Genomic DNA, 20,959 nt, shown 5'->3' with positions numbered 1-20,959 from the left:
TTGGCATGATCTTTAGAAATGCTAATACATACTACTGGATTAAGTGTTTATGAAATTTTAAGGATTGCTGTGTTACTTGGCGATAAAGATAAAAACATGACTGGCTGATGATGGTGGCCATTTTAGAATTGGTCAATCATCGCCTAGCCTAATGGAAGCCTGATCTTTTGATAGTAGTATCTCGGTGGAATTTTAACCTTCCTTTCTATTTTGAGAAGATTGTTTTTTAGACAAAGTTGAGAAAATGACTACAACCTATCAAGACGCATTCCACCTAGGCAGTTTGAACCTATTTTTTAATATCAAGAACTTACATATGGGTTTAAGTTCTGTGATAACTATCTGGTAAAAATAAGTTTGAAACCACTATTGATAATGGTGATATTAATAGCATTTTTCATTGAAGGACTCCTTGAAGGAATATTTGCTGAAAATCCAGGAATTTGATAGCAAAATATTAGATTTAGTAATGGATCCTGGAGGACACCCTGACCAACTTATGAATCAAACAGAGTATAGCCTAAAGGTAGACACTAAAATTCTTAAACTAAACTCCTCCATCATGTGTATTCTAGCTGTAAGGGATGATGAAACCAAGTGCAATGATATTGCTTGTGAAAGCTAATGTTAAGTTACCTAAATTAGACCTCAGACATTATGATGGAGTCGTATCTGAATGGAATTCATTTTGGGAACTTAATGAAGTATTAGTACACCAACATACTGATTTTGAGAAAATGAATTGGAAGGTGATAAATATTTCCAAGGAGTGAACTTGTTAAAAGAAACATATGGCAAAAAAGACAAAATTAAGATGTATTTAGTTAGAAAACTCTAACAAACTGAGACTCCTAATGCAGATGCAAAATCACTACAAGGTTTCAGAGTGCAATTTGAATACTGTATGTGTATTTTGTGGAGGCAATCATGTATGGACGCATTTCAAATCCTATATAACCAGAGGAGGAAAGTTAGAACAACTTAGAACTCTGGGCCTGTGTTTCATATGCCCATGAAAACTAGAACCCATTTTCCTTGTCATAGTTGACTATTAGTTTTTTTAGTCTCTCCTTATGACAAATATATTGTTTGTTTCCTCTTATTATGTTAAACAATGATAACACCTTTTCTAAAGTAATCTCAGTGCTTAATTGTTCAAGCCTAAATTTCCAAATTAATTTGGAAATATTATGGTGTATGGACATTGAATCTAATGCTAAAAGCGTGGTGCTACCCTTCCAGCGAGTTGTTTATTTTTTGGGAGATCATTGAGGACCCTGTAGTGACACGACCATAATGAAATGTTGAATAGTTGGCGTCGACATCTGCCTCGTTGCATGATTCCTATGCAAGTACATTCAAAATAATTTCATCTGTTTCTGCATCTAAGAAATGAAGAAATTGTTGAGGCAAAAGTACATCGTTCAGTGGAACAAAGGCAAGAGATTACAACTGTTTTATAATTATTGCATTATCTAGGTGGTTGTAGCATGTTTGTAAACCTGTAGTGTGAATAATCCTCCATAAACCCCCCAGTCCCCCCCCCCCCCCAAATGACGCCTCTGCTTTGGACAGTTTACCAACATGCTACAACAACCTGGGTAATGCAATAATTGTAAATCGGTTGCAATCTCTTGTCTTTGTTCCACCAAACAATGTACTTAGCTGTTTTGTTTCAACAATTTCTTCATTTCTTAGATGCAGAAACAGATGAAATTATTTTGAGTGTACTTGCATAGGAATCATGCAACGAGGCAGATGTCGATGCCAACTATTTGACATTTCATTATGTTCATTTCACTATAGGGTCCTCAATGCCCCCCCCCCCCCCCCCTTCCTGGCCCTGCTAGCCTCAACTTGCCCCCTCATCCCCAAACCCCAAGAAAGTAACAGCATGTTTTCTTTTTAAATGTGCAGCCATAATCATATGAAATTTCTCTGAAATATTACGTTTCTTGATCCTTGTCTTGTCTAATAGCTACCAGTGATGATGAGATAAACAAATAGTAGTGGGATTATATAATTTTTGCTGAAAGACCTTGCTCATGTGGGTTCAAAAAACACATAAAATAGTTCGAGAAAAAAAAGCTTATTAGGCTTGCTTTGCTTGCCAAACTGTCTTTGCCCCCACCCCACAACAAAAATCTGAAACGGCACCCCTGGTCCAAAGTGGAAAAAAACAGCCTTACACTGATACATGAGGAAGGTTGTTTTTAATGCTGTTCATAGCTGCTCTCTTAACTCTACTGTGATCGACGTCACATTTCAATTCTTTCCCTTTTTAAGGAATTTAAATATCACTTCATATATCTCCTTGGATTTGCTTTTTGCTATGCAATAAAGTAGTGGCACTTTTATTTTCACAAATCAGTGCATGAACAGTGCATAGCTGTTTACCCAATGTGCAGAGTCAAAGCTCCATCACAGAATCACTCAGTTATTTTGGATAAAATTTCTAAATTATTTTTGGATAAAATTTCTAAATTATTTTTGGATAAAATTTCTAAATTTTTTTCAAGTACCAAATATAGAAATCTCTTCACACTCACAAATAAAAAAATCGCCATCTCTTGGAGTCTTATAAAGTTCTTTCTCAATAATAACAGGTCTTTTCAGTCATACTGTATGCTTGATAGATACCTTTTTCTGAAAAGCTCTGGCAGTGCTCAAGGGAATGTCTGAAGTTACTTAATCTATTATTACTGAAAGCAACTGTTCAGATCACTCGGCAAGAGTCTTTATTTTTCCTTTTACCTTTGAAGCAATATTTCCAATCGACAGTGGGGGATGCGAGTGTCCAGATGGAGTTCCACTGTTGTTGATAACATATATGTATCCTTCAAATATAAGTTTTCTGCCACCCTGTTCTGTTCTGTCTTGACAAGCTCCATGATACTAAAGGACTTGGAAAAATACTAATTTAAGAAAAGCTGGGTGAGACCTGGAACTTCAAATGAATTTAAAATTTGTTAGTTTAGTATAAAAATTTTAAACATTTTTTTCAACTGTTCCAGTTGACCAGTTGTCCTGTCGGCCTATTATCCTGCAGACACATTGTCTGTTGGCTAATTGTCTATCGTCAATCTGACTTCCCCTACCTACAGCCACAATAACCCTAAAAGGTAAAAGAGGTTGCATTGTGCGAAAGAGAAGTTTTTTGGATACCTGTGCTGAGAGATCATTTATAAAGAGATCTGTCCTTGAGGGACTCCATTATAAGAGCAAGGAGTTGAAAATACATCATTGAGTGGTTATCTGACTTCTAAACCAGTTGAAGAGTATGAAATGGTGAACATCATTGTACCTCACCAGGGTAGATTAATAAATATAGATTGTATAGTGGTAGATGAGCTACCAGAATATGCTAGGAAAGTCAACGTTAAGAAGAATTGAAGGTTGTTATGTAGAACAAAAATCAGTTTAGCTGATAAAGATTTTTATCTACCCGTAGAGAAACAATCATCTATTGAATTGTTCATAGGGGTTGACAGTGTGTACAACATTTAACATCCAGGGTTTAGGAAATTTGAAGATTTAGTATTGCTACCTACCATAGTAGTATTTGGTTTCATAGTAACTGGAACCTGTAGTTCTCATCCCACCAAGGAGACCTTGGAGTTTTGTGGAGTTTAGATCATTTAGGCATTGACTGCAGTGAGGTGATGGAACAGGAATGGAAGGTATTGGAGAACTTTGAGAGTACTGTAACCTATTCCAAAATTGGCAAATAGTATGTTGTGGCATTGCCTTGGAAAGGCAGTAAAAGGAAATTAACTTCCAGTTTTGGGTAGGCTTTGAACAGATTAAAGGAACTGTGCGTCAAGTTTTGGAAGGACACTCAGTATCTAGAACACCACCAGAAAATCATGAAGGATCATGATGATAGGAGATTCATAGAGAGATAGGAATATTTTAAAACTGAGGAAGACAATAATTTCTTGGCACCTCATTGATCGATTGTGGACGGGACCACATATAACAGCTGACCTACTCAAAGTTCTACTGTTGTTTAAAACAAAATTGTTTCCCTGTATTAGTGACACAGAGAAGGCTTTTTTTATGGTGCAACTTAAGGAAGAAGATAGAAACTATACAAGATTTTTATGGTTGGAAGATCCAACAGACCCTAGCAGTAAATAGTTGGTGTATAAGTTTCGAGTTGTTTTATTTAGAGCTACATTTTCTCCTTTTCTGCTGAATGCCACGATTTAAAAGCACTTATCTATGGAAAAAGGTGATGTAGAAAGGATGAAAAGAGGAATATTTATAGATAACTTACAGTTCACCAGCAATGATGATGAACTGGTAAATTTTTTCTTTGAAGCAAATAAGATATATGTAGAGGCACATTTACGTATATCTGAAGGAATGGACAAGTAATAATGACTAGTTTCAAACTATACTAGAGCATATGGGATTATAGTGCCAGAGATCGAGAAATTCATAGACTCTTCGGTCTGAATTGGGACAAAAAGAAAGATACCTTGACAAAACATCCTACTAAGATAATTCCAATCAGACTAAGAGAGAAGTGTTAAAAACTATTGCACAGATATAAGATCCATTAGGAGCACTTCTACCTGTTACTGTTAGGGCAAGGATAGAGTACTTGCAGAATTTGTGGAAGCAGCAATTGAATACGGGTGAACAATTCCTGAACCTATTACAGAAACAATGGACTGAGTTATCTGAAGACTTGGAAAAATGTCTTGATATTTCTTTTCCAAAAATGTCTTGATATTTCTTTTCCTAGAAATACACTAGCATAGGAGAGGGGAACTCCTTATCCACTAAAGAATTGAATGTTCCAAAGATTGAGTTTATGGCATTGTTTCTGGCAGCAAGAATGTCCAAATTAATTCAAGAATCCTTTGAAAATAATGAGTTTGGCTAGTAATGAATTGTCTAGTATCGAAAAGTGTTCTCTCTGAATTTGTGAAAAATAGAGTACAGGAAATAAACTCTTGAATTCCAAAGGCTGTGCTGTCATATGTGCCTGTGGATGATAATCCCAGTGACTGGTTGACACGTGGGAAAAGGACAGAAATGATCTTGGATAGTTCTTTCTGGTGGGAGGGGCCTCCTTGGTTAAAAAATTCCTCTTGCTTAATAGATAGGTCATGGGTTGGTGGATCACTTGTTCAGGTTAGGGGAGAGAACGTTTTGCTAAGTACTATAGGAGACAACCTGAATGGTGACACACTTGGTGAATTGGGAAAGATTCAGCAAGGTTTATAGGACCACAGCATGGATCCTACAATTTTTGAATAATTGTAGGAGTTCAGCCAATGTGAAAAGAACTGGTGAATTGACCTTGGAAGAACTCCAAGTGCAAAGAATGAGACTATTGTCCTCATGCAAAAGGAGTTTTTCCAACAGGAACAAGAGTTTAATAAAGGGGGTAAGACAACCAAAAATAGCTCTCTTGCACCAGTTGAAACTTTACCAGGACAATATCATGATGCTAATGCTCTTAAGGGTGTAGATGCAACTGTGGTGAGTGTCAGGCAAGAGTTCTGGATTCCACAGATAAGGCAATTCACTAAAACTAACTAAGAGTATTTTACACTATTGTATTATTACTAGGAGAACACAGTAGAGTCCAAATAGGCCCAGTGCAGTTTCTCCATTGCCTGAGTTCAGGGTGCAATGTAAGCAACCTTTTTATACCACAGGCTTGGACTACACCAGCACATTATGAGTTAAGGGAAATAGACAGAGCCCTGAGAAGGCTTATATCATCTTATTTATGTGCCCGATAACCAGAGGCGTACATGTAGAACTACATAGTTGATAACCAGTCCTGTGACTCGTTCCTCATGAGTTTTAGAAAGTTTTGCAGCAGAAGAGGTTTCCAAGCACTCATGTTGAGTTACAACACCGCTACAAATAATATCTTAAGACCATATCTGAGAATCTCAGGGTAAAGGAACTTCTGTTAGATATAAAGTGTAATTGGAAGTACATTCCAGTGAGTGCACTGTGGTTTGGTGGTATAAGGGACATGCTGATAGGACTTCTCAAGTCATGCCCAAAAAAGATCATTGACCAAGCCTTACTCACATTTGAAGCTAACCTGTATAGTGGTAGGACTAGAAGGAATCATCAATGATAGACCATTAAGTTACATGCCCAGGGATTTGAATCAATTGGAAATTTCAACCCCTAATCATTTGATTCTTGGGAGAAAGCTTAAATCCTTCCCAAGAGAAGTAGTGAACTGGGAAGAGATCTCTGGTGACCCTACCTTTGGACAAAGGAAGTTCACCAAGAAAAATATCCCTGTTTGTATCCAGGTTGTGTGACAACCTGCGCAAAAGATGGGAAATGAAGTATTTAACAAACAACGTTACGAGAGACCCATTGAATAGGAATAGTGCATGGCTCTTGGCCCAGGATAGGGGAAGTAGTCCTCATTCATGACAAGGGGCCAAAGAGCAAGTGGAATTTGGGCCAAGTGATTGAGTTACATATGGAGTGAGACAAGGTCCCAAGAGTTGCTACAGTCAACCTCCCTTATTTGCGAATTCTGGATTTGCAGACTCACTTATTCGTGGATTCCTCTACAGGCCTTATTCACCTATTCGTGGTGTTTTTATGAGAAATATCTACAAATTTCTGTATTTTCTTATCAATTTAATAGGCAGTTTTGACCATTTCATAGGGGCTCCAAATACTCTTTGGTTCTGGTTATTCACGGGGGTCTGATACCCATCTCCCCGTGAATACGGAGGACCACTGTGCTCTAAGAACGGCCCCTTAGCCAGCTCATGAGACCTGTAATAAAGTTATTCATCCTAGAGCAGTGGCAGGAGATAGGGAAAACTAATCCTGTGACAGGAGACATTTAGTGAAGCACCCGCCCAAGCAGAAGGACTACTCAAACAGCTGCAGAAGCCAGAAAGATATTGATAAGGGCAGGACTATTGTAAATAATGTTGGCATAATTTCTTCTTGCGGGGAAGTACTATGTTGAAACTTTGACAAGAGAGAGTATACTTTTCCACAAGTTATGATATAGTTTTGTGTGTTTTCCTTATTTACATGAAGTGGAAATGTGTATTATGTGGGAGAAAGATATTATGTTTTGTTGTATATATTTTGCTGTGAAAAGTGTTGTTTGGTTATTTCATGTAGAATGTAAGTATACTTGTAATAGTGCTTAAGCATCAGTTGCCGGTTGTTTGTTGGTTTGGTTGTGAGTTGAATGTTTGGTGTTGATCAACAACAGTCTGTCAGTCAGTCTTGTGACAGCTCTGATGCAGTGACAATTCAGGCTAAGGATATTGACTACATCAACTAAAAATACAGTGGAACCTCTACGTACGAAAGTCCCTACGTACGAAAAATTCAGGTTACGAAAGCAAAGATGAAGATTTTTTTGCTTCTGTGTACGAAAATAATTCAGGTTGCGAAAGCGTAAAGTCCGAGATTCGCCCGGGCTGCTGAGAACAATTTTAAAACTGGCATGCCGCCAACTCAGTAGACTCGCCACCATCCTCCCACTCTCCCATTTGTTCCTGATGCTAGTCACTGCCGTAAGATCCTGCTTTCCTATTGGTCATCATTATCGTAAACACCTGGAATTTGTTCGTTCACATATATTTTGTTTGTTAACGTAAATTCGTGTTAGTGATTTCGCTTTCGTTGTAATGTAAGTTACTTTATTGTGTTATGTGTAAACTTAATGACTTATGTTATTAGCCATGGGTCCCAAGAATGTTGCTGAAGTTCACGGAAAGAAGATCGGCGTCAATGACCTTCGATGTCAGGATGCAAGAGAACTTCCAATCATTCATTCATTCATTCACGGAAAGAAGAGGATGTTTTCTATAGAGAGAAGATGGAGATAATCAAGAAGTGCTAATATTTTCTGCCATTTGTTAATGTGTTTCATAAAGTTTAGTGTTAATATTTTCTGCCATTTTTTAATGTGTTTCGTAAAGTTAAGTGTTCATGTTTTCTGCCATTTGTCCACTCCCTCTATCACCACTTTCGGACATCACCTCACTCAAAAGGTAAGGCTCCACATTTTACTACATATGTACTTACATGTACACAGTAGTTCTTGTGCCCTGTACACAAATACACTTCATTTACAGGTACAGTAACGGTTAGGTTAAGTATTGAATGTTCCAAATTGTTATATTTCATTGTTTATTGGTCAATTTAGCTTTATTATCAAATTTACTGTGGTGTTTCTGTAGGGCTCAGAACGAATTAGGCAGTTTACATGTAAAACGTAGTTCTAGATACGAAAAAATCAGGTTACGAAGGCCGCTTTGGAACGGATTAATTTCGTAACCTGAGGCACTACTGTATTCAGTTTGTACCATATATGTCTTGGATAATACAGGGTGTCCATAAAGTCCAGTACCATTACAAGTATTTATTGCACAGAAACCATATAACATAGAGTAATGCAGCTTTTTGGAAAATGTTCTACGTTTCCTCAAGTTTACATTCAGAGCACTTCATGCAATACATTCCACATGTGCACCTCCAGTTACCCTCACAATATTGACGGTGATATACTGCATGAAGTGCTCTGAATGTAAACTTGAGGAAATGTAGAACATTCTACAAACAACTGCATTACTCTATGTGTTACATGATTTCTGAGCAATAAATACTTGTAATGGTACTGGGACTTTATGGACCCCCTGTATACACAACGCAATATGGTTTTGATTATGGGTTAAAATAGTATAGTTGAAGTAAACTGGGTGTCATAGCATTAAACTTTGGGTACAATTAGGTTAGTACATTTCAAATTGTTTAGGCTGTACGATCACATACGATTTGAAATGCTATGTTTATTCTGAATGAGTCTGAATGCTAAGTTCGTTATCTGTGGCTGGCATGGTGTTAGGGGATAGAGAATAGGAGTTATACTCCTATTCTACTTCTTTCCACCTTGATATAGGCTGTCGAGTCTTCGGGAGCCTGGGGGTACTATGTACCTGGAGTACCCACCAGTTTTTTAATGGATGGGTAGTGGTTTCTAATTTTGTGTAGGTGACAGCATTGTCTGGTTCTTTCATTGCGGTATGTATTGTGCCCAGGGCAAGGGCTCTTTCCAAAAGTTTTGCTAGCCATTGTATAACTTCTTGAGCTGCATAACTTCCACAGATGCTTTGTAGCCATCAGATTACGTCTTCGCTACAAAGCTCCCATTAAAATGGGCATTCCATGGCTATACCACCCACTGCCGCACCACTACAGGTTAAGAGGAGTGCTAACCAGAGGCAGTAACTACCTACAGTAGGTCTCTTATCAATTAAGGATACAATAAGCATTTTAAGCAATGCTAGCTTCTTTTTTTCTTTTTAAAAAATTCTTTATCTCACTGAATTTTTCGGAATAGAATAGTTAATTATATAGTTTATAATAAAGTTTTATATATTCTTACCAAGTAATTACAGAGTAGGAACCCTCCCTCCCCTCTCACGGATATAGGGCACAAAGAAATTGAGCTCGTCAGCTGTATTTTACTCATTCTTCCCTGAAAGTGGGCCAGCCCTTGTCACCTATACTAAAACAAGAGAAGCACTGCTGGGGATTTCAAATTTAAGCTGGCACACGAATTAGGAATATTAGCTATGTAATTACTTGTTAAGTATAGTACATATGTAAAACTTTTTATTATAAAAATGTCATTTTCACCAACCACTTTTGCTATTAGAGCAATAGAGACAGCCAGAATTTTGTTGACTTGGTAAGTTTGTTCTGTAGTAGGGTGATTTTCTTATGCAGGTTCGTGAAAATAATCACTAAACTCCTTTCCTGACTATCAGGTTTTTTCTGGTGTCTTAGATTTCAAAGCTTGAAATATTTCAATTGAAGAGTTACAAGTATCGTATATTATGCTATTTTTTTTTACATGAACTTAAGAGAATTTTAGTGAATCCTTGGTCCTGAAATACATACAGGCACTCAGACCCTTATAAAGAAAACCATTTGTAAGCAGTGGCATTTAGCTTATCAAGTTTTGTTGTATGAAGAGTATGATGCTTTTCAATACCCTTCTTACTAGGTGAGTTAACATAAAAACTTCAAACTCTTTTGACAGCTTTAACGTCGTGGATTTCCAAAAGCCCAACATTGTAAATTTACCTATCAGATCCATTTCAAAGAAAGTTCAATATATTTTTGTCTGTTCCATCAGAATGTTAGGTAACAGCAAATTCACATCAGTAGATGGGAGAAAAGTTTCTGGTAGCTGACTAACACAAAAGTTTAAGCATTCAGTATCTAAGCTGAATATCTAAGACTTTAATGTGAATGGAGAGATACTGGAAAGGGAAATTACCCAGTTTAAAATTGTGTTAAGTAGATATTACCAGTAATGTTAAATGAGCTTCTTGGGGATAAGTTTTTATCACCCTGGTATTCTGGCTGAATAGGTACCCAATCTTTATTTGTTTTATCAGTTTGAAGTGGTCTGCTTTTTCTAAGGTTACTTGATAAAACAGGTATTTATAAAGGCTTTTATAGTTTGTTAATATTAACATTGTTGATGCATTGTTAAGTATTTATTCTGTGCCCTTTTCACATCAGTTCTTAAGAAGGAATCCACTTGCTTATGACAGAACTTGAATAGCTTGACCACAAACTTCATACAAAACTATACAAATATATTTTTTTCAGATGCCTCACATTTATGATGAAAATTTAATTTTGAAATCAAGGTGGAAGTCTTTGCTGTATCAAAAGCAGTATCTGTTGTCATGCTTAAGAACATACAAAGACAGTGAGGTTCAAGTTATATCTCGTATGCATGACATTGCTGAGGGATACAATCCAGCGGGTAGAAGTCGGGCAAAGGCTACTAGTGAAAAGAAACAAATTAGATGTAAATTGAAGTAAGTATTTTTCCCATTTTATGAACACAGCAACTCATATTTTATTTGCAAGAGGTAGATCTTATTTTTATTTTATAAATTGCCAACATTAACTGCATGTTTATTTTATTTTATAGTTTTTCCTTCGTCTTGTTTTATATGTAGCCCCTTCTCAATTCTTTATTAATGTTGGATCTATAATGGAGATGTTACTTTCACAGCTTTCAGGAAATTTATTGATTTCCAGTGTCTTTGTGGTCTTTAAGTGAGACATTTTAAAACTGTGTGATGATGTTCATATGTCTTCCTCATTTGTACTGTCCTGTCACTATCTAATTAAAGTTGAGATTGATGATTCTTCATTGTTCCTTGCTGCTCTTTTCACTAACATTAGTTTATATGCAATTTGGAGCTCTGGAAGGTTGTTTTCACAAGAAAATTTAACAAAAATCAGTGTAAATATCATGGTCAAAGATGCTGCGAAAAACAAAATGAGTGAATCTGTGGATCTTACTTTGCAGAAAACCAGATGTTGCTGAGTCTTAAGCTTAAACTAATTCATAATAGTAGTACATGCTAGATCTTTTTTTAATGTGGAAGTTCATAATAACTACAGAAAATACACTACAGTGTTGTAAATGAGAAACCACCTACATGAGAATCTGTCATAATTATGAAGTAAAACACTGTATTGTAAATACGTTATCATTACTGCAACAAACTGGGAAATTTCTTTACAGTGCTATGAACATTGCTTCAGATTCATGAACAATGAAGAGTGTGATTGGTTTTTACCAGAATTTCTAGGTGTTATATGCACTTATTGTTGCTCTTCCCCTTGTTTGGTAGACTGTTGAGTCTGGGGACATTCAAGGTTGTGCAATTTGGCTAATAAAACAAATCTGCTGAGTATGGAAACTTTATTCTTGGGCACTGTTTGTACAATACTGGCAGTCCCTGCTTTTCGGCGGCATCAGTTAACACGTTTCAGTTTTCCAACACTTAGCTAACAATGTCATCGACCAGATTTTCTGTCTGTAAGTGGTTTATCGGTGTTGGTATGCTGTTTATTGGTGCCTGCATGCGGCTTATCATCATCAGTACGTATGTGGTTTGTCGGCATTGGTAAACTATTTTTGGCGTCAGTAAGCAGTTTATCGACGTTGATCGGCGTCTGCATTGTTGTAAATACCATTTGTTACCATAAATATTGTTCTGTTCTGCTTAACAACGATTTTCATTAATGGTGCTCGCCTGGGAATGGAATCCCTGTCGTTAACTTGGGATTGCCTGTAAACATCACTGTACACATAAGACAAGTATTTAGTATGCATTTGAAGCTTTTGTATATAGTATAGAAAAATAGTGCCATTTTCTGCTTTAACCCTCTTACGCCGACTGGACGTATTTTACGTCGACATTTTTTGTCTCCCGTGTGCCGACTGGACATATTTTACGTCGACTTACAAAAGTTTTTTTAAAAATTCGCGGAAAAATACTTATAGGCCTACCAGCCTAAAACTTTTGAATCACGCGCCTTGGGGGATGCTGGGAGTTCACGGATCAAGGTGTTGTTTTGTTTACAATTGTTACGCAGGCGCGCAAGCGCGAATTTCTTTCTTGCCGCACTAAAAAGTATCTGTGACGCATCTCGGAAATTATTTCGTCACTTTGACATAATTTTTGTACCATTGTAAATTAGCCGTTACATGAAGTATTATATATGAAAATGTGCGCATTTTTATGTAAAATACAACAATAAAATACTCATGATTGTAGCTTTTATCAGTTTTGAGATATATTCATATAAATAACGATAATTGCCAAAATTTCAACCTTCGGTCAACTTTGACTCTACTGAAATGGTCGAAAAACACAATAGTAAGCTAAAACTCTTATATTTTAGTAATATTCAATCATTTGCCTTAATTTTTCAACTAATTGGAAGTCTCTAGCACAATATTTCGATTTATGGTGAATTTATGAAAAAACTTTTTCCTTACATCTGTGCGGTAACTCTTCCGAAAAAAATCATACATGCGATTGTGGTAATGTTTGCACCATTTTAAAATTAGCCGTTATATAAAGTTTTATATATGGAAATGTGTGCAATTTCATGCACAATACAACTAAATACAACCCATGGTTGTAGCTTTTACCAGTTTTGAGATATTTTCATATAAATAACGATAATTGCCAAAATTTCAACCTTTGGTCAACTTTGACTCTACCGAAATGGTCGAAAAACGCAATTGTAAGCTAAAACGCTTATATTCTAGTAATATTCAAGCATTTACCTTCATTTTGCAACAAATTGGAAGTCTCTAGCACAATATTTCGATTTATGGTGAATTTATGAAAAAAATAACATTTTCTTTACGTCCGCGCGGTAACTCTTCCAAAAAAATCATACGTGCAATTGTGGTAATGTTTGCACCATTTTAAATTAGCCGTTACATAAAGTGTTATATATGAAAATGTGCGCAATTTCATGTAGAATACAACAAAAAATAATTGAAGGTTGTAGCTTTTCTCATTTTTGAAATATTTGCAAATAAATCACGATAAATAGAAAAAAACCACGTTCGGTCAACTTTGACTCTACCGAAATGGATCGAAAAACGCAATTGTAAGCTAAAACTCTTACAGTCTAGTAATATTCAGTCATTTATCTCATTTGAAACAAATTCAAAGTCTCTAGCAAAATATTAGATTTATTTGGTGAATTTTAACAAAAAATTCTTTCTTCCCTCCCGCGCGCGGATTCTCCGCCACAATTCTCCGAATATTTGCTCCATTTCATATTAGGCATTTCATAGAGTTTTATATATGAAAATGTGTGCAATTTCATGTAGAATAAAACAAAAAATATTTGTAGGTTGTAGCTTTTCTTATTTCCGAAATAATTGCATATAAAAAATATATATATAAAAAAATTCGACATTCAGTCAACTTTAACTCGTGAGATATGGTCGAAAACTGCAATTGTAAGCTAATACTCTTACAGTATAGTAATATTCAATCATTTGTCTTCATTTTGAAAGAAATTGGAAGTCTCTAGGACAATATTTAGATTTATGGTGAATTTTTGAAAAAAATATTTGTTTACGTCCGCGCGTTACGAATTCATGCATTATTTTGTGATAATATTTTCTCTGTGTTGCTTTTATCGTTTTACAATGTGTTATATACCAAAATGATCGAAATTTAGTGTACATTACAACGAAAAAAAGTAACTAGTTAACTTTAACCGTTTTGCGCACAGCGCGATTTGAATACAATTATATATGAAATTTCGTTTTTGTGCTATCATATATCGCATTATTTATATATGATAATGATAATTTTTTTCATTTCTGATGGTTGCATACTAAACTTCAGCCAATGACAAAAAAAGGAGCCTAAAATGAACTCTTAATCTTGAAAACTAAGCGCGCTGTGATTTTTTGAAAAAAATATTTTTTCTGCTTCCGTGCTCACTCTGAAACACCTCCGGCACACGGGAGACAATTTTTTTTTTACCGCTTCGGCGTAAGAGGGTTAAAGACTGAGGTAGATATTGATACCGGAAGAACCTTGTTGAACCCAGAAGGACCAGGGGCACAGATGTCAATTAACCATGGGGGAAACATTATAGAAGCAAGTCAATTCCCATGCAGCTTTCAGAAGCTGTTCAGGATCCTTCTCCTGAAAGGGATGCTATAAGGATCCACCTGAACCCAATAGAAGTGGCAGCAATTTCAGAAGGTTATAGCAATTCACTGAGGACTTTGCCCCCTGGGGAATAGACAGCTGCAGCTCAGCTATAGATGCACAATCAGGATATGCAAGCTCCCCCAAAAGGGATACACAGTTTGTGGTATTAGATCAGTTCCGTAAGGAAATAATGAATGACATGAAAGATGCTTTTGCTGCCGAACAGCAACAGATAATGGATATACTGCATGATTCTGAACAAGATATTAGTGAAATCAAGTCAGTGATGTATACACCAAAATGTAAACGTCTGGCATCTAGCAATAGAATAGGCAGAGTTTAAATCAAATCTGCCCAAACAAGAGTTAAAGAGTGCAAACCCAACTGGAACCAACAAAGTGGCCAGTCCCGGTTATGAGTCTTACGACCAAAATGTAACAGACTCCAAAATCCTACTCTGACGCTGATAATCCTTGGCGAGATGCCTCTATGTGTATTTTCTCTCCGGATGGTAAGTACCTTATTAATGAGAGAAAGACCATAATAGAAATAGTGCATGTTGAATTTAGGGACAGGGCAGCATTTCCTAAAACTGAATGGTGCCAGATACCACCTGTGCCAGACATGGGGAAACCTCAAAAGTAAATTCTCTTACCTGGCAATTTGGCATTGAGAACTGTAGTAGATGAAACTCTTCATCAGGTAAATGGGAAATGGATTTACACTTCCATCATGAACAGAACTAAAATAATTTGCTTCGGTTATCCAAGTTTCAAAAAACTTCACAAAATTATGGGCAATGCTTTAACTTCCTTTTGATAGGGAAAAGCTCCTATTAGATATTGCAACTCAGCAATTTGGTACTCCAATGAGAAGGGTTTTTTCAGAGGTTACATCAGCATCAGAGTTTTGTGGTAGGACCCCCCACCTTAGTGTCTTAACCACTTCCTCATTGTTAGAAATAGCCACAAAAAGGCTTCCAGAAGAATCTAGGATAATTTTTGCTGTTGTGGCTAAAAGCCTAATGAGAATATTATGGGAAGCTCTCTATGACTTTTTAGACTGGCGCATAAAAGCATGAATGGTGGTACTGGAAAACTCCAACAAGTCAGTTCCCAGTGTGACTGCCTCATTAGTCTAATGCCTTCTGCCAAGACCTGTTTGAGGAGTCCATTGTGACTCAAATAAAAGAACAAGCATGTCAACAAAATTGCACAGTGTTTGCTCTACTGGGAAAAGACTTCAGGAACAAAAAACCAGGAAATCCCCCTTACCCAATCCAAAAAAGGCATGCTTTGATAAAAAAAATCATATAATCACATGTACACTTCAAATAGCTCTCCTCATACGCAGGTAGGTGGTCAGAAGGGACAGCTCCCTCAAAAGGGACAAAAACCTGCACAGCAAAAAGCATATCCTTTTCACAAGGTCCAAAAACCAGCTTATAGAGGAACAGGTAAAGCAACACCTGGAATGCCAATTGAGGGAAAAGCCAGAGGAAGGGGGGATCCCAATAGGAATTGTTTGGTCGGGGGTTGACTTTCAAAAACCAACCCCTCTTGAAAGATTTCATGTAGAAGGCCCTCTTAAAAGGAGCCATAGAGAAACATTCTTACATTTGTCACCAGGCACGTCTCTTCGGTGTTCCCAAAAAGGATTCTTCAGAACGAAGGGTGATCCTCGACCTGTCAACATTGAACAAACACATTGTTTGCCAAAATTTTCGAATGACTACCATTCCCCAAGCACATTCTTTCATTCCTAAAGGGACCTGGACAGTTTCTAAAGATGTGAAAAGATGCATATTGGCATGTCTCTATTGCCGTTCCCTTCTGCCCTTTCCTAGGGTTCTGAATAGGGAAAGTACGTACAGATTCAAGGTCATGCCTTTCGGACTAAACAATGCCCCGAGAATCTTTACAAAATTAGTGATGGTAGTTGTCCAAGAACTTAAGAAAAGAAGGAGTACACCTGATAGCTTATTTAGACGACTGGTTAGTTTGGGGAGCCACAAGAAAAGTGTGCCTGAAAAACCTAGGAACAGTAGTCAACAGACTCTAGTCAAAAGGCTTTATAATTTATTGGAAAAAATCCCGCGTCACACCCAGCCGACAGTTTCAATGGCTGGGAATTTGTTGGGATACTGTTCACGGCCTTTTGTATCTTCCCCTCAAAACACAGAACAAAATAAGGAAAAACCCCCAAAGGTTCCTGACACAGCCCTTTGCTTCCAGACAGCAGTTAGAGCATATAATGGATCTGCTGCAGTTTGTGTCTATAACAGATCCAATACTCAGATTACAACTGAAAAACTGTGAACAAATTTTGGATGTCACCTGCAAGAAAAAGGATGCGAAACAAATCTCACAAAATCCATCAGAAACTTAGACCTGGAAGGAATCTCTGTCAAAGCAGGTCGCCCTAGCTCCTCCATCTGTAAAAGTGACCATACACACAGATGCCTCATTGACAGGTTGGGGAGGACATTGGGAGTGTCATCAGGTGGCAGGGAGGTGGTCAGCTACCCTGAAGAATTGTCATGTCAATTTCCTAGAGCTGATGGCTTTCTTTCTGTCTCTAAAGAAACTCAGACCTCTGGAAGAGACACATTTTCTGTTGGTCCTTGACAACATGACTGGAATGTCTTGTATCAACAAATTGGGATCACGCTCACCTCCTCTCAATATGGTAATGTTAGCCATTCTTCAGATGGCACAGGAAAAGAAGTGGCATTTGTCTGCAATTCACCCTATAAGGTCTCCCAATGTAATGGCAGACTCTTTGTCAAGGAATATAACAGCCTCAGCAGAGTGGTCTTTGGACAACCACACCTTTCAAATAATGAACAACCTACTTCCACAACCAGAAGTGGACCTATGCCACATACAAGAATCACAAACTCCCAGTACATGTGTCCACGAATTTGGACAGTCAAGCAGTAGTGAGAGATACCTTCCTACAAGACTGGAACAACTGGAAAATGATATATCTTTTTCCTCCATTGTCCCAGATTTCGAAGGTTGTGAACAAACTCGTAACCTTCAAAGGAACAGCTTACCTAATAGCCCTAAATTGGCTGAACTGGCATTGGTTCCTATTACTTCAACAATGGACGAAGAGGTAAATTCTGTTACCGTCCGCTATGCTATTTCATAAAGTAGGAGGAAAAGTCAATAATGCATCCTCCTTTCTAAGCTGAGACCTTCCTGTGTGGATTTTTAAAATATAATCTACCGTGAAAACTACTCACCTAATATTGCTAGGTACCTAGTGCAAAACCTACAGACATCATCTATCCGCCAAATGGAAAATATGGTTAGATTATATCCAGAAGAGTCCAATCAAGATTTCTATAGAAACACTAATGAATTTTCCTATACACCTCTTTGAAGACAAACATCTTGCAGCTAGAACAGTTATAGAATACAAGGCTGCATTAACAGAACCCTTGCTTTATGGATTCAGGATTCATTCCAACATAAAAGTTGTCACTTCTGTTCTGTGGTTTTTTCTCTACCTGAAAGATTTCCAATTACTTGGTCCCTGAATAAAGTACTCAAACTTTTATGTACTCCTCAATTCAACGGACCTGACATAACTACCGCCTGCATGCTCCAAAAAGCGATTTTCCCGGTAGCATAATTATCAGGAGCCTGTATTAGTGAATTGGGCTCTCTTAGACGGGGACAATATATCACACCAACTGCTGATAACCAATTATTGTTGTCCCCTGGGTCATCATTCCTGGGCAAGAAAACTCAATTTAGCAGACAAAACATTATGCCCAGTTGAAGCACTTAAGGTTTACCTAGAGATCACGGCAAATGTTTCAGAAGGTCCAGTTTTCCTACATCTTAGCACGAACAAACCACTCTCTCTGCAAGGGTTAAGAATAGCTTTAGTGTCCCTCATTAAAAAGGCTAACCCACATTCCTTCTCTAGATCACATGATATTAGGAAAGTAAGTACATACATCATTGGCCTTCTTCAGAAGTGGTCATCGAGTCGGTATTCTTAAAACACTCCTGCCATGAGCTGGAACAAATTCAACTGCACTGTGTATCACTATCAGTAGGTGGTATGGTTAGTCATGACCCCATAGACACCACAACAGAAAACCAGGGGTCTCCTAATGGGTGGGTATGTTAAGTATTGCAGGGGAAGGTGCATCAGGATTGCAACCATACCCAGCATGCTTAGGTAAGTCACCATAGAACTTTAAACTAAAAGCAGATCCTATTGATTAGTTTCGTTATCTTTTTTACTGAGATTATTTAGTTTTAAACTTTGAGGTATTTGGGATGGAAATTTTGTGAGCTCAACTTTTTCTTCACCTGTCAATTTCTTTGTAATGCTCCTTTGCGTACGAAGCAGTAACTACAGCATAAAAAAAAAACAGGTTTTGACGGAGGAAAAACTATTTTTGGTAGTCGCTGTTGAGTCTCAAAACCCTCCCATTTCCCTGACAAACAATCATAGAATTTGGGTAAAAGGTTCATCCTGTGTCAACCAACAGAGTAATGGATCTTGGTCTTTTAACTGGCCCAATCATAAAACGAGATGGCCGGTGCGCACAAGCAGTAGTCATAGTGTTTATCATTATGGCATAATACAAGACCAGGCTAAAAAATATTTCTTTGATACGTATTAGTCTGATCACCATGGGTCGCTGGCACACACCATGGAGGGTAAATCCTTTGAGGACTCAATAGCGATTACCAAAAATAGGTTTTTCCTACGTCAAAACCTGTTTTTCTTAGTTAAAACCCAAGAAAACCCCACAAAAAATTTGTATACTTGTAATTTTAGTAGTTTTATCACAAAAAGTGCATTTAATGATGAAATTGATAAAATGAAAACCTGAAACTTGTGAATATTTCTCATAGAAAAATGCCCCGAATTTCCTGCGAATAATGGGTAGATATGATCCAGAGAGAAATCCACAAATATGGGGTCCCCACTGTATTCAGTTTTCTCTAGTGCTAGCGTGTTAGCTGTGTAGAGAAATGCTTATTATGATATATAGGACTAACTAGCTTCAGGAACCCAGATAGCGGTAAAAATGGAAGCAAGTCCCTTCAGTCATAAGTAGCAACAAGCACTACATTTGTAGTGGGGCCTTATGGCATCAGTGATCCCTGTAAATGCAAATTTTAGGTATAGAATGTAAATGAAGAGAGAGCGCAGTTCTATTGATTATATTGTAAATTTCATGGCATATTTCTTACATGACAAAATAGGTATAGATAAAAAATCAGCTTTCTAACTGTTGTAGTTTCAGAGTTATTTCAAAATAAGCAATCATTTTTTTCTTTTGCTGTTTTCTGAAACAATCTCCAAGATGACTGAACCAAATCCAATGAACAGCTTGTATAGTAACTAAATATCTATAATTAGAAGTGGGGAAAATTATTTATGATTGCAACTTATTTTTGTCATTTTTTGTAAGTTTCAAAAAAATTTTTAACTGCAAAATTTATAAACTTAAAGGTCAAATATTTTTATTGCCCTGCTTGTATTTTTTCTTTTTGGTATTAGTAGTTGTACAATAAGTGGTAAAATTCTAAGTGAATCCCTTCAAGCATAAGGTAGAATGAAGCACTTACTTTAAAATTGGGCCTTATGGCATTGGTGCACCCCTGAACTCTACTTCTGTGTTTGTCTGTCTGTTTGGGTCTAAACTTGTAACTCAATTTTTTACCTGTTCCCTTCCTCCAATGGACTTGAAAGTTTGTATGGTTACTCAATCAGGGTGACAATACAACCTTACGTGATCAGCAGGTGTTACGGCCTCTGAGAGAGGTCCGCTTCTGGTTCGATATGAAATAATAAAAAAAATATATATATTTCAACACCAACAGTTGAAACTGGGGATACGAATATAGAAAGAAACACTAACACAACAAAGGTTTATTTACAAGCTTACTAACAAAGGTAAATGCAGAATGGTATCTCCTATTGACATAAAAAGATAGAATCTTACACTGCATGTACTGGGGGAACAGTGAGGCAATTCAAATACTTGCTAGTCCATTTGGCAATTCGAAGGGATGGCTTCTCAAAAGGAAAACGGTGATTGCAGACGTCCTCTTGACTCCGTATTGCAGAAACTAGTCTACTTGAAAGGCAGTAACTCCCCAAAACCTCTAGCAGGACCTCTTCTTCTCTGAAGTCTGCTCGACGTCGAGATAACACGAGATAATTCGTCCACTCCTGAAGACGACTAGACCAGTATCCAACCATCTCTCGAACAACTCTTCTTCTGATCCTTCGTCGGTCCCTTTCTCTCTTATTTCTCACGGATGATCTCTGCTGCTGCTGATCTCTCACTGATAATCTGATCTGTGGCTTTTACTGAGGATATCTCTCTGTGACTAACTGGTGTCTCTCTTTTACAATCTCTGCTTTCTCCTGCTACG

General features: G+C 37.2%; 1 protein-coding gene across 1 annotated transcript in view; it reads left to right on the top strand.

Annotated features, from left to right (window-relative positions):
- LOC135220476 (A-kinase anchor protein 9-like) overlaps positions 1 to 20,959 on the top strand; it is a 465,336-nt gene that overhangs the window by 422,897 nt on the left and 21,480 nt on the right. The window contains 1 exon segment of the mRNA XM_064257603.1: positions 10,651 to 10,865. Coding sequence (XP_064113673.1) covers positions 10,651 to 10,865 — 215 coding nt within the window.

This window comes from Macrobrachium nipponense, chromosome 2, assembly GCF_015104395.2.
Source record: "Macrobrachium nipponense isolate FS-2020 chromosome 2, ASM1510439v2, whole genome shotgun sequence".
Taxonomy (NCBI): Eukaryota; Metazoa; Arthropoda; class Malacostraca; order Decapoda; family Palaemonidae; genus Macrobrachium; species Macrobrachium nipponense.
This window is presented reverse-complemented; position numbering and strand designations above follow the sequence as displayed.